The following is a 15,445-nucleotide window of genomic DNA, read 5'->3' as shown; positions in this document are numbered from 1 at the left end:
ACCCGCATTCGGCAGCCATCCCAGGGACTCGGACGTGACCTGAGATGTGACCATCTTTTCTCACCCCACTCTTTTTCCTGCAACACTGCTACCATCTCCTCCAGCCTCAGAGATCACTGGAGCGTTAAAAGTTCACTGTCTTTTTAGTTTGTCCATTGTTTCCTTTGTTGTGCAGAAGCTTTTCAGTTTGATGGATCCTACTGTTTAACTTTGTTTTTGTGGCTTGAGTGTCAAGCTCAAAACCATTCTTGTGAAGACCCATGTCAAAGAAATTTTCTCCTATGCTTTCTTTTAGGAGTTTTGTGGTTTCAGAAGTTTTGTGGTTTTTGTAAACCTTTAATCTATCTTGTGTTGAATTTTGTGTATGGTATAAGAGATCTTACTTGCTCAACCAGGAATGGAACCTGTGCCCCCTGCATTGAAAACTTGGAGTCTTAACCAATGGATGGTCAGGGAAATTCCAATTGTAACTGCTAGTTTGTCTGTCTCTCCGATGATTCCTGTAAGTTTTCTTTAAGAATTTTAAAATTCCTTTGCTAAGTACATTCTGATTCAGTATTCATATGTATTCTTGACGAATTAAACATTTTGTCATTAGGATAAATACTCCTCTCCATATCTGGTCCTTGTCCTAAAAGTTAGTTGACTGTGCTGTGCTTAGTCACTCAGTTGTGTCTGACCCTTTGTGACTCCTTAGACTGTAGCCTGCCAGGCTCCTCTGTCCATGGGGATTCTCCAGGCAAGAATACTGGATTGGGTTGCCATGCCCTCCTCCAGGGCATCTTCCCAAACCAGGGATCAAATAAGGTCTCCCACATTGGAGGTAGATTCTTTACCATCTGAGCTACCAGGAAGCCTGTCAATTAACCAATATAGCCTACCATGTTTTCTTTAATGTTTCCATAGCAAATCTGTCGGCTCAACAGTAAAGAATCTGCCTGAGGTGCAGGAGATGCAGAGACATGGTTTTGATCCCTGGGTCAGGGAGATCCCCTGGAGGAGGGCATGGCAACACATTTCAGTAATCTTGACTGGATGATTCCATGGGGGTCTCAAGAGTGTTGGACACACTGAGGGTCTAAACAATGACCACAGCAGATCTGTTTCCATCCTTTCATTTTAAATCCATTTGCCTTTATATTTGATATCTCAAGTGGGTTTTTTATAGTTAATTTATATCTGATTTTTTTTTTTTTTTTTTTACTGAAATGACCATCTCTCTCCTTAAGATAGGGTCTAGAATCTTAGCATCACACTTTATCACATCAAGCTGAACCAAAATTCCATCTAGTATCATAGACTTCGTTTTTCAGAGCAGTTTTAGAATTGAATGAAAAGCACAGAGTTTTTAGGCTGGCTACACAGGCAGGCTACACAGACCCTTTGTCCACAAAGGGTCAGCGCCTCCACAGTCCACAGAGTAACAGAGTCGGACACAACTGCAGTGCCTTAGCACACAGGCACACACCCCTGATCCTGACTCCCACTGCTGGTTTTCTGTCCAGAAGTGAAGATACCTGCACTCTCTGAACTTTGACCCCATTCTCTTCGACTCAGAAGAATTGATGGTCTGTTTGGGTTTTTGTTGCCTGAGCTTTAGGCCTGGAAATCTGTAGAGGCTGGAGATGCCATAAGTCTCACTTCATCTGTTTCTTTTCTTTTTTAAAAAATGGTTAAGCACATAACATTTAATTAGCGAATTCATTAATTTGGCTGCCTTGGACCTTAATCATGGCAGGCAGGATCTTAGTTGTGGCATGTGGGATCTAGTTCCCTGACCAGGGGTGGACCCAGTCCCCCTGCGTTGGGAGCACAGAATCCCAGCCACCAGACTGCCAGGGAAGTCCCTCACCTCACTTGTTTTCTTCTCTCCTCAATTACGGTCCGGGACTGCTTGTGCCAGAGTCTGAATCAGTAGTTTCACAGGTTTTGCCTGGTTCTGTAGTTGTGTACTGTAGGAAGGCAGTATACAGTCCCATCACAGTCCTTTTTTTTTTTTTAATGCTGAATTGTGGGGTCCAAGCTCTTGTCTTTGAGGGTGTGCCTTTTCTTCCTGAAAACTCAGTTCCTTGACTGGGGGCTCAGGGTGGGGTGATGGGCCTGCCACCACATTTGCTGGAATTGTTCTGTATCAACCTCCAGAGACCACTAAATAGTTACAACATGACGCCTCCAACGCCTTGGAATGTACTTCAACTCACTAAAAGGGCGTGGCAACCCACTCCATGTCTTCTTGCCTGAAGAATCCTATGGACAGAGGAGCCTGGTGGGCCCCAGTCCATTGGGTCACGATAAACACTTGTTGAGCAGCTTTTGTGTCAAAACACTTGGGCCAGGGGTGATTAAGCAATGAAGTGCCCTTCAAAATCCTGCAACCAAATACGGAGATTGGAAATATGCAAATGTAGTGAATGTAAAAATCTAGTGGGACTCATAGATGGAGCACTCAGATCAGAACCCTTTTAAAAGGAAAGATCATATTTGTTGGGGAAAGCAGCTGTATTTTTAAAAAGGAGGTAGAATTGGAGGTGCCCCTGAGAGATGGGTTTGGAGACATAGCTGGAGAAGAGGTTTCATCCAGGCCTGAGGTCAGTCAGAACAGAGGCAAGAGTGAGAGGAAAGCTGAGGGCAGGGTCGAGGAGGAGCCAGGTTTCCCGTGTCTCTGAGCTGTAAAGTGCACAGAAGGACCTGGGAAGACCCTCAGGGATGCCCTGAAGTTTCAGAGATGGATTTGATGGGGAGATGCTATGACAGATGGACAGACTGCAAAGCTCAGATGGGTGACAGAAGGCAAAGGAAGTGTTTTAGAAAGAACAAGTGGTCCAGTGTCACTGGTGAAGGAGGGGGTGGTGAAAGCTGTAAAAGAGGAATAAAATCTGACAATCTTTGGAACATAAGTTTGGACCCTCTCACTACGGATTATACTTTATTTGAATTAAAGGTGAGTCATTAACACTTTCTAAGTTGCCTGTTTGGTAACAACTAGCACAATAAACAGAATGTTAAAAAATAATAATGATAATAATCAAGCTTCTAATTTTTTGCAAAAAGTCTTTAATTTGATTGGCTTCTGGAGGAAGCATTTTCACTCTTTGTGACATTCTCCTTGTATTTCTGGATTTTTCATTTCTTCTTCCGGCAGCATTTTCGGCCCCTCAGGGAACAGCGGCCTATCTGTTCCTCCTTTGGAAGGCAGCCAATCAGAGCACACTGGCTGCTTCTTATTTTACAATAATACTTTTGTAACCCGCTTATGATGCTGCCATTGCATGCAGGAAAGAAACAAAGCACACGGGAAGGTTTTAGGAAGGCCGTGGTACAACTCCAAGGATTTTGGAATCCCTCTAATAAGTTATCTGGTGCCATTTTTTATTCTTTAATGTCTTTCTCCTTTTTCTTTACCATCTGGAGTAAAGAAGAAGGTGGGGCTAGCTACTAACAATGTGTCTGTGGGTTTGGCTCAGCTGAGAAAGTGGCGTGACCATGGCAGCCCCCTTGTGAACTGACCCCTGGGAGGCAGGGGCTGCGATGGTCCCCCAGGCCCTTAAGAGGCCAAAAGACTGTACCTCCAACCACTAAGCTAATAAAAGGGAATCTGTGCTTCTGTCCTCAGATTAAGTTCATTTTTCCTGTTGGTAGGAAAGATTTACATCACTTTCTTCCTGTCTCATGAACAGGTATAACAATTCTCCCATGGAGGGATGGTTTGTGAGCTGATTAGTCTCTTAAGAGTGAATCAGAAGGGATGGAGACCCTGCTTTGAGGTTCTTGATGATCTTTGTCAAGAAAAACAAAAACAAAAACTGGTAATGTCTAGTTCCCAGACAATAAATCTACTTTATCTAAAATTCCCAAATGAATGGAGAGGGCTGACTCTGCATGACAAATTCTGAATCCATTCAGCCCTCTCATTTCCCAGCACATTTTACCTGGAACAGGCAGCAAGAACAAGAAGAGCAATGCAAAGAGAAGGTAATAGAGCCTTATGGCTGGCTGGCTTCCCAGCTGAGACTGGACAGGACGGTGTGGTCGCTCACTTTATAAAGGCTCCAGGTCTGCAGCCATAGGGAGAAGCATTCAGCAGCTGCAATTCCTGTAATATTATAGTGATGACAATATGACGTATTTCCTGATGCTTCATGCCAAGGTTCCTTACAAAGCAGACCACGCCCATTCCCCCCAGGACTTAATTACAAACCTAAGGGAGATTCAGAGCTTGATGCGAACACAGTGCTATTCTGATGCCTCTGAGCTCTGGGTGCTCCTGTAGGGCTGGCTCATGTCTGGCTGTCTGAGATGGGAAAGACCTGCCCACTCCTGGATGCAGTCCTGGAGCGTGTAGCTGGGAGCTCACCTGTGCCCACTGTGGTCCTTCTAAGCTTTTGCCTTCTTTCTAAAGTCCTGAGAGAGCCTGAACCCCATCAGTCCAGTCCAAGGCTGACGTATTCAGAATCTAGGTGTAAACTGGGGCTGGGTCATGCCCTGAGCCTGCATGGATACACCCAAAATAGGATCAGCTTTTAAGTAGTTTGGGAAGGGAGGGAAAATTGGCTGCATTCCAGAGACCCTGCCCTGTGTCCTTGGGCTGTGATGGAGTGTGACATCTCAGGTCAAACACAGCTTACACTTTGCTGCGTTCAGAAAAACCACCAAATTTGTGAGTCAGGAAGGTGTCTCATTTTCCCTCATCAGAGACAGATGGATGATGTAATTTATAGGCAGGTGTTTCCTCACTGATAGTGTCACTCTCTCTACAAAAGAGGGGCTTTGGAAGATATATTTACGACACCCGGTTACAGCTGGCTCGTGACATACAAGGAAGTCGAGGATTCGGGATTTCCACTAGATACAGATTCAATGTTTAGGAAGCCAACTGCCTTTACAAAAAATTATTAGGCTTAATTAAATGTTATGGAATCTAACAAGGGAGTTATACTCAAGAGGTCATTTTCTTGGAAGCTGAAGTCCCCATGGAGGTGGTTGGCTATTACTTTGTGTGAAAGCAGTTGTAACGGATCCACCAGAGTTCTGGGGTGAACCCCAGGGTCTAGGACTGTAGGTTCAGACTCCTGTTGTACCTATTGGATTCTGTAAGCAAACTCTGAACTCCTATCATAGATAAAGTACCATGGGCTTGGGGTAGGTGAGGGGATAGAAAGGTGAAATACAGAGGGGCCAGTTCTGCCTCTTTCTCTCAGGGAACTCCCATGTAGAGTGACACAGAGTCAAGTCAACCATAGAGAGTGGATTTTGACAAAGGGCCGTAATAGGGGTTCAAGCACAGGGCTATGGAAATGCAGAAGAAATGTAATTCATACAGAAAGGCAAGTTTGAATCAAAGGTTTAAGAAGAATTTGGAGTTATAGACACTTCATATCTTTAAAACCTAACTTTCCTCCTCAGTTCAGAATATGAGACAAAGTAGACATTTTTATTTTAATTAATTAATTGAACTATAGTTGATGTATAATATTATAAGTTACAGGTGTACAATATTGAGATTCATGCTTTTTAAACAATAACATATTGGCTATAATCCCCATGTTGTACAATATTTCTTTGTAGCTTATTTTATACATAATAGTTCGCAGCTCTTACTCCCCTAGCCCTATGTTGGCCTCTGCTCCTTCCTCACCACAATGGTAGCCACAAGTTTGTTCCTTATATCTGTGAGTCTTTTTTTTTTTTTTGGTTATGTTTACTAGTTTGTTACAGTTTTTAGATTCCATGTTTACCCAATTTCATACATTATTTGTCTTTCTTTGTCGGGCTTATTTCACTGAGCATAACATCTTCCAGTCCATTCATATTGTTGCAAAAGGCAAAGCTCCATTATTATTTATGACTGAGTAGTATTCCACTATATACAAATGCCACATCTCCCTTGTCTGTTCATGGACGCTTAGGTTGCTTCCACGGCTTGGCTATTGTAAATAATGCTATAACAGACACTGGGTGCATGTATCTTCTCAAATAGTGTTTTTAGATTTTTGAATATACACCCGGATGGGTCATATGGCATTTCTGTTTCTAGTTTTTTGAGAAACCGCCATCCCATTTTCCATGGTGGCTGCACCAGTTTGCAGTCCCAAGTGCAGACATGTTTAAATACGGAAGGAGGTAAGTGTGGGGCCAGTGGGCTCTCATACCTGGTCTCACATGAGATAAAAGAGAGGGTGGCTGGGGTGCTGTAGAGAGTTAGAACCAGCGCTCAGCCAAGGCTCAGGGCTGGCATCACTGGAGCTCTGCTTACCTGCAATGACGTACTTTTCTTGGAGACCAGACCTCCACATGAACCCTGAATCTAACCTGTCCCTTCAGACAGGAGGCCTTTCTACAGCAACACGACTGTTTAATCAGAGGTTCTCTGAGAGTGGAAGGCACCTGTTCTTGTCAGCTAATTTGGAAGCTGGGTGCTGAGGAGTGGGCTATGGCTGTGGTACCTGCCCCACTCACAGAATGAATTTTGGGGAACATTTCTATATATTAATGTTCTAAATGTTCTAAATATTTATGTTTATAAAAGTTGGGTGAAACTTTCTGTGGTGAAAATTCACACAGCAGAAGAGTGAGACTGTTCTTCACTTCTCTAGCCTGGGGAACCACTGCTAACTCTGGTTTGCCTCCTTTTTGTCTTATTGTACCGTTTTACGTGTCACAAATACTTCTGGCCTCTCAATTAATAGGTGCACATTTACTGTTGAATAATTAATACATACCTATGAGTCTGACATTGACAAGAACTGAGGCCATGCCCCAGGCCCAGGGGCTTTTGAGTCACTGGGCTCAGAGATACAGACCCTCCCAACCCTCCTGCAGGACCAGCTGGGTTTTTTCCTGGTAACTCTGAGCCAGCATTTTTTTTTTTTTTTTTAATTTGACGTTGATTAGGTTGAGAGAGGATAGACTTATTTTCTCTCAGGTCAGACTTCTAATCTCCTCTAATCCTGTTTTGTTTTGAACTCTGTTTTTAAAATCTGGAGCAGAGTTTCGGTTGATCAAAGTTTTTGGTTCAACAGAAACAGACTCACAGACTTAGAGAACAAAGATATGGTTGCCAGGGGGAGGGATGGGGGAGGGATTGTTGGGGAGTTGGGATGGACATGTACACACTGCTCTATATAAAATGGATAACCAAGAAGGTTCTACTGTATATCACAGGAACTCTGCTGTATGTTACATAGCATAACATAACATATGGATGGGAGGGGAGTTTGGGGGAGAATGGATACCTTTATACGTATGGCTGATTGCTGTCCACCTGAAATTATGACAACATGGTTAATCGACTGTATTCCAATACAAAATTAAAAGTTTAATTAAAAAAAATTTGGGGCCCAAAGGCCATACCATGTAATTCTCAATGCTATCGTTTATTATCTGGATTTACTTGAATAAGTTTCATAAACTCTTTGACCATCTGTACCTCAACAATAAAGTACAGAGAGTAATAAATGTGCTATTTAGTCCACAGGGAAAGCCTTATGAGTTAATGATATGAAGTTGACCTGTAAACTGCAAATTATCACATGGCCCATTTATCACCCATGAGGCCCTGGGGAGGAATGACAAGTGAGGGCTGGTGAGCAATAGCAAGACAGCTTAAAGACTGTGGCATGGGCTCCTCACAAGGGAGCTAGGACTTCCCTTCTTTTTCTTAATACAGTGTAAGTGGGACTCAGCCACTCTCCTCTGCAGCTGTTTAAAATTTGTCATGACCACTGCTGTTTAAGGTTTATCAGCAAAGATAAGCATTAGCCCAGTTTTGCAGATGAAGAAACTGAGGTTCAGAGAGGTTGAGTGACTTTCCCTGGGCCACCCAGCTAGTTAATGGCAGTGTTGTAGGGAACGACATGAATTTCCCACACACTTCTGCCTCCAGGTACCATGTAGATTTGCCAAAGGGAGACACTGGTAGAAAATGAGAAGGCAGAAACTGGTAAGAAGCCAAGGTAATCGTCTTCCTGAGCTTCTGAAGGCATCTCCTCTGCACTTCCAGTTTCGGCCAGAATGCTGTTTCATCCGACGGCCTGGCTTTCCTCAGGCAGGTTCGCCATGACCCCAGCTTCTGTGGTGTGCTCCCTGTCCCAGGCTCTGAGAAGGTTACCTCCTTCCTCCCTCTGTCCCTCTGGTCCCAGGAGTAGTAGTGTCTTTATGCTATTGCAAAAAACTTTTCTGGCCGTACCATGTGGCTTGTGGGATATTAGATCCTGAATCAGGTATTGAACCCAAGCCCAGGGAAGTGAGAGCTCAGAGTCCTAAGCCCTGGACCACCAGAGACTTCCCTGCTGTTGCAAATTATGAGGTGACTCACCATACATTTATTTGATTTCTCAGCTCTCCTACCATTGCTATAACCAATTGCCTAATAAACTCCTCCTTTTGAGGTCCTTATATTTACTTTAACTTCTCATATTTTCTTCAGTTGTTGGATTTGACTGTCTTCTAAGACCACAGGGCTCCCCTGGTGGCTCAGATGGTAATGAATCTGCCTGCAATTTGGGAGACCCAGGTTTGATCCCTGGGTTAAGAAGATCCTCTGGAGAAGGAAATGGCTATGCACTCCAGTACTCTTGCCTGGAGAATCCCATGGACAGAGGAGCCTGATGGGCTACAGTCCATAGAGTTGCAAAGAATTGGATCAAAGCCATGCTCTAAATCATAGCAATATTAAAGTTCACTCTTCCCCTTGTGGTGGCAATACTGTGTTGTCGAATGAGTGTAGCTAGAATGGCACTTGGCTACACTCTCTCTCCTATCTACTTTATCAGCATCTTAAGATTCAGCATCCAGAGGGAGCTTCGAGACAATGATATGGAGTTGCCAGTTGCTACCAACTTATTGTGGTCCTTTGTTAAAGCATCTCAGAATTGCATGCTTCCTGTTGCAGATGTGTATGTGAGGCAGTTTCTAGAATTCCAATTTATCAGTTATTTTAGCTTAATTCAGTTCAGTTCAGTTCAGTCACTCAGGCATGTCCGACTCTGCGACCCCATAAATCACAGCACACCAGGCCTCCCTGTCTGTCACCAACTCCCAGAGTTCACTCAAACTTACGTCCATTGAGTCGGTGATGTCATCCAGCCATCTCATCCAGCTGTGCTCCTCCTCTCTGTAGGAGATGATCAGAGAGGTGGGGGAGGAATGCCCTCACTGAGGAAGATGCAGCTTGGATGGTGGCTGGGGACCAGTCAAAAAGGAATGTCCCTTTCCCAGCTGACCTTAGGCTGCTCCAAGGTCACATGAGTTTGTCGAGGGTTTCTTAACCAAGTGACATCATCTATTCCCTTTGGTCTAACCACATCTGAAGACATGTGAAGAGAAAGAAATAATTCACAATTTCACTCATGTCTGGAACACAAAAGACAAACAAAAAGAAAACAATAAAAAGGAATTTTAAAGAAGACAATGTGGACATGATAGCAAATACAAAGATACACAGACCTGAGTAAAGGAAATCAAAAGAGGAGCCTCAAACGAAATGGGGCAGCAAATAGCAACAGAGGAAAACTGCAGTTTTTGGTGCTGAGGTGTGTGGTTCACAGAAATGTATGGCAATGCACCTAAGACTTCACTAAAATTACAATGCGATAATACCAAAACTTAAAACAATTAAAATAAAATTCTAAAGAAATTTGAGAATCCATCCCCAGCTGCTAAAGCCACACCACTACATGATTTTACTCTTGTCCCATTTCCCTGAGGGACTAGCCAAACACCAAATTTAAACCACACAACCTGAAATGCAGCTGTGAGCCTCTAGTCTGTCAGCAGATGCTCAGAATCATGAGTTTTGGACACTCCAGCTGAGGAGATGCAGCTTCCAGGTTGGCTGAGGAGGGTCAGAGGGGGAATTTCCCTTTCCCTTAAGGTCACACGACCTTGATGAGGTTTTCTTTCCTTTTTTTTTTTTTTTTTTTTTGATGAAGTTTTCTTAACCAGTCAACGTTATGTAGGCTACAGTCCAGGGGGTCACAAGGAGTCAGACACAACTGAGCGACTGAACAGCAGAAGTCACCCTGTAACTCTCAGTGTCTTGAACACCAATTTAGAAAGATAAATACCTTGTGAATTCACTTCCATGTGGAACATTAAACACAAATTTCAAAAGCAAATAATTCAAAACAAAAAGAAAGGAAAGCAAATGACACAAAAGCAAATATTCTCACAGAGCAGAGCAGGGCATGTCAGAGGATAGTGGCAAGGGGATGGCTGACGAGTGAAATGGGTCCACAGGATGGTCACAGAAACACCCAACTTGTTGGTGCTCAACAATTTTATGATCTACTGGAATTGAAATATGTTTTTTGTACACATAATGTTTAATCTAACAAATTCACTGAATCAGTTCAGTTCAGTCGCTCATTGGTGTCTGACTCTTTGTGACCCCATGAATCACAGCACCAGGCCAGGCCTCCATGTCCATCACCAACTCTCTGCGTTCACTCAAGCTCATATCCATTGAGTCGGGATTGCCATCCAGCCATCTCATCCTCTGTCATCCCCTTCTCCTCCTACCCCCAATCCCTCCCAGCATCAGGGTCTTTTCCAATGAGTCAACTCTTCACATGACGTGGCCAGAGGATTGGAGTTTCAGCTTCAGCATCAGTCATTACAATGAATACCCAGGACTGATCTCCTTTAGGATGGAAAGGTTGAATCTCTTTACAGTCCAAGGGACTCTCAAGAGTCTTCTCCAACATCACAATTCAAAAGCATCAATACTTCAGCATTCGCCTTTCTTCAGAGTCCAACTCTCACATCCATACTTGACCACTGGAAAAACTATAGCCTTGACTAGATGAACTTCTATTGGCAAAGTAATATCTCTGCTTTTCAATATGCTATCTAGGTTAGTCATAACTTTTCTTCCAAGGAGTAAGCGTCTTTTAATTTCATGCCTGCAATCACCATCTGCAGTGATTTTGGAGCCCCCCAAAATAAAGTCTGACACTGTTTCCACTGTTTCCTCATCTATTTGCTGTGAAGTGATGGGACCAGATGCCATGATCTTCACTTTCTGAATATTGAGCTTTAAGCCAACTTTTTCACTCTCCTCTTTCACCTTCATCAAGAGGCTTTTTAGTTCCTCTTCACTTTCTGCCATAAGGGTGGTGTCATCTGCATATTTGAAGTTATTGATATTTCTCCCGGCAATCTGGATTCCAGCTTATGCTTCTTCCAGCCCAGCATTTCTCATGAGGTACTCTGCATGTAAATTAAATAAGCAGGGTGACAACAGCCAGCCTTGACATACTCCTTTTCCTATTTGGAACGAGTCTGTTGTTCCATGTCCAGTTCTAACTGTTGCTCCCTGACCAGCATACAGGTTTCTCAAGAGGCAGGTCTGGTGGTCTGGTATTCCCATCTGTTTCAGAATTTTCCACACTTTATTGTGATCCACACAGTCAAAGGCTTTGACATAGTCCATAAAGCAGAAATAGATGTTTTCTGGAACTCTCTTGCTTTTTAAATGATCCAGCGGATGTTGGCAATTTGATCTCTGGTTATTCTGCCTTTTCTAAAACCAGTTTGAACATCTGGAAGTCCAGGGTTCACGCACTGCTGAAGCCTGGCTTGGAGAATTTTGAGCATTACTTTCCTGACATGTGAGATGAGAGCAATTGTCTGTTAATTTCAGCACTTCTTTGGCATTGCCTTTCTTTGGGATTGGAATGAAAACTGACCTTTTCCAGTCCCATGGTCACTGCTGAGTTTTCCACATTTGTTGGCATATTGAGTGCAGCACTTTCACAGCATCATCTTTCAGGATTTCAAATAGCTCAAGTGGAATTCCATCACTTCCCCTAGCTTTTTTTGTTGTGATGCTTTCGAAGGCCCACTTGACTTCACATTCCACGATGTCTGGCTCTAGGTGAGTGATCACACCATCAGTGACTGAGAGGAGCTACCACATGCCCAAAGTCAGGGGAGGCGGCCGAGAGGAGCAGCCCCACGTCGAAGGAGCAGCGGCTGCATGGGCACAGGAGGGCTGAGAGGAGCTACTCCACCTTCAAGGTCAGGAGGGGCAGCCGGGAGGAGATAGCCCTCATCCAAGGTAAGGAGCAGTGGCTGCGCTTTCTGGAGCCGCCATGGAGATATACCCCTCGTCTAAGGTAAGAGAAACCCAAGGCAGATGGTAGGTGTTGCAAGACAGTGTCAGACGGCAGACACACTGAAACCATAATCACAAAAAACTAGCCAATCTGATCACATGGACCACAGCCTTGTCTACCTCAGTGAAACTAAGCCATGCCATGTTGGGCCGCCCAAGACCAGAGGGTCATGGTGGAGAGGTCTAACAGAATGTTGTCCACTGGAGAAGGGAATGGAAAACCACATCAGTATTCTTGCCTTGAGAACCACATGAAGAGTATGAAAAGGCATAATGATAGGGTACTGAAAGGGGAACTCCCCAGGTCGGTAGGTTCCCAATATGCTACTGGAGATCCATGGAGAAATTACTCCAGAAAGAATGAAGAGATGGAGCCAAAGCAAAAATAATACCCAGTTGTGGATGTGACTGGGGATAGAAGCAAGGTCCGATTATGTAAAGAGCAATATTGCATAGGACGTGGAATGTCAGGTCCATGAATCAAGGTGAATTGGAAGTGGTCAAACAGGAAATGGCAAGAGTGAACGTCAACATTCTAGGAATCAGCAAACTAAAATGCACTGGAATGGGTGAATTTAACTCAGATGACCATTACATCTACTCCTGTGTGCAGGAATCCCTTAGAAGAAATGGAGTCGTCATCCTGGTCAACAAAAGAGTCTGAAACGCAGTACTTGGATGCAATCTCAAAAACGACAGAATGATCTCTTTTCATTTCCAAGGCAAACCATTCAATATCATGGTAATCCAAGACTAGGCCCCAACCAGTAATGCTGAGGTACCTGAAGTTGAAGGTTCTATGAAGACCTACAAGACCTTTTAGAACTAATTCCCCAAAAACATGTCCTTTTCATTATAGGGGACTGGAATGCAAAAGTAAGATGTTAAGAAACACCTGGAGTAACAGGCAAATTTGACCTTGGAGTATGGAATGAAGCAGGGCAAACGCTAATAGAGTTCTGCCAAGAGAATGCACTGGTCATAGCAAACACCTTCTTCCAACAACACAAGAGAAGACTCTACACATGGACATCACCAGATGGTCAACACCGAAATCAGATTGATTGTGTTCTTTGCAGCCAAAGATGGAGATGCTCTTTACAGTCAGCAAATAAGACTGGGAGCTGACTGTGACTCAGATCATGAACTTCTTATTGCCAAATTCAGACTTAAGGTGAAGAAAGTGGGGAAAACCAGTAGATCATTCAGGTATGACCTCAATCAAATCCCTTATGATTATACAGTGGAAGGGAGAAATGGATTTAATGGACTAGATCTCATAGAGTGCCTGGGGAACTATGGATGGAGGTTCCTGACATTGTACAGGAGACAGGGATCAAGACCATCCCCATGGAAAAGAAATGCAAAAAAAGCAAAAAGAGGAGGCCTTCCAAATAGCTGTGAAAAGAAGAGAAGCAAAAAGCAAAGGAGAAAAGGAAAAATATAAGCATCTGAATGCAGAGTTCCAGAGAATAGCAAGGAGAGATAAGAAAGCCTTCCTCAGCAATCAATGCAAAGAAAGAGAGGAAAACAACAGAATGGGGAAGACTAGACATCTCTTCAAGAAAATCACCCTATAAAAATCATGAACTGTAAACAATAAAGTATCCATACCCCATTGCCTAGACCACATCGGTACCTCTTTTGTCTACTGTCCTATTTTTCCGATGGGCAAACACTACCAAATTTAAATCACCCTTAATCCCTGCCACATACCCCTTTCCTGTCAGTAAATGCTCAGAATGTCGGTGCTGGACACTTTGTGCACCTTTGAAGATGGCTAAGGAGGGTCAGAGGGGTCATTTCCCTTTCCTGCTGCCTTTGAGTCTGCTCCCACATCACCTGACCTTGACGAGGTTGTATTAATCCAATCAAGGTTAAGTATCACCTTTGATCTAACAAAGTATTGCAGACACTTTCCAAAAAGATAAATACCTTATAAATTAACTCATATGTGGAACACTAAATACAAAGAAAAAGAGGGAATAACTACAAAACATTATTAAGAGACAACAAACGACACAATAATAAATACACATTCACAGAATAGAGCAGCGGGTGTCAGAGGGTGGCAGTAAAAGAGGTCCACAGGACGGTAAAAGAAAAACCTAATTTTTGGTGCTGGTCAGTTTTATGGTCAGTTCTCAAACCACTCGTGGTGGGCTCTGCTGGCCCCAGTTGGTCCAGGAACAACAGTCCCTGACACTTGCCTGTAGACCCCTGCTGAGATACTCTGAAGCCTGCTGTCTGGACTCCCAGGGTTCTGGAGGAAGAGCTGGCGCAGGGCACCTGAGGATGAGGGCTGAGCTGATTCTGGGGCTTCCTGTGGCTGTAGGCAGTGCACAGGCTGACCACATTCTCCAAGCAGGGGACTGACATGGGGGCATTGTTAACGGTCATAAGTGGCCCTGGGGATCTGGGAGGCCCTGATTCTGTGGTTTTCATACAGTCTTCCCATGTTCCTCTTTCCCCTCCATTACAAGATCTATCTTGAGTCAAAATAGTATTAAGATGATCTTCATGGGTGGTCCTAAGATAGCAGAGGAATGGGACGGGGATACCACTTTCTCCCCCACAAATTCATCAAAAGAACTTTTAAACGCTGAGTAAATTCCACAAAACAACTTCTGAATGCTGGCAGAGGACATCAGGCACCCAGAAAAGCAGCCCATTCTCTTCAAAAGGAGGTAGGAAAAAATAAAAAAGACAAAAAATAGACAAAAGAGGTAGGGACAGAGCTCCATCCCAGGAAGGGAGTCTTAAAAAAAGAGAAGTTTCCAAACACCAGGAAACACTCACTGCCAAGTCTGTGGCGAGCCTTGGAAGCATAGAGGGCAACATAACAAGGAAGAAAACTAAATAAATAATTAAAACCCACAGATTACGAGCCCAACGGTAAGTCCCCCAGTGGAGAAGCAGCGCAGAAGCCTGAACCTTCCACTAGCAAGCGGGGGCTGGGCACGGAGGCATGGGCTGCATTGCTTAGAGTAAGGATCTGGCCTGAATGCTCCGAGCGCAATCTAAGCGAACTAACATGGGCTAGCAAACCAAACTGTGGGATAACTACCACGTGAAAAGCCAGCCCTAACTTAAGACACCACCAGGCCCGCGCACAGAACAAAGGACTAAACAGAGATAGCTGGCTGCAGACCACCCCCCTCTGGTGACAGGCAGCCAGAGCCAGAAGGGGGCAATCGCAGCCCCAGAGAGACATTATATACCAAACTGTAAGCAGGCTTCTTTGCTAACTAAGACTTCTTGAGGTTCTGGACGGTCAACATCCACCTGATAAGGTGCGCCGGTTATACACCCAGAAAACCCAGTGGCAGG

General features: G+C 44.0%; 1 protein-coding gene across 1 annotated transcript; it reads right to left on the bottom strand.

Moving 5' to 3' along the window:
• Positions 1-2,859: 2,859 nt before the first annotated feature.
• LOC109553283 (beta-defensin 103A-like) lies at positions 2,860-4,174 on the bottom strand. The gene is made up of 3 exons (XM_070781324.1): positions 4,157-4,174; positions 3,930-4,011; positions 2,860-3,269 (listed from the first exon to the last, which is right to left on the bottom strand). Exons 1-3 carry the CDS (start codon positions 4,172-4,174, stop codon positions 3,124-3,126), a joined length of 246 nt encoding a protein of 81 aa, XP_070637425.1. The 3' UTR covers positions 2,860-3,123.
• Between the last annotated feature and the right edge of the window lie 11,271 nt (positions 4,175-15,445).

Source organism: Bos indicus, chromosome 27, assembly GCF_029378745.1.
Source record: "Bos indicus isolate NIAB-ARS_2022 breed Sahiwal x Tharparkar chromosome 27, NIAB-ARS_B.indTharparkar_mat_pri_1.0, whole genome shotgun sequence".
In the NCBI taxonomy this organism is placed as follows: Eukaryota; Metazoa; Chordata; class Mammalia; order Artiodactyla; family Bovidae; genus Bos; species Bos indicus.
This window is presented reverse-complemented; position numbering and strand designations above follow the sequence as displayed.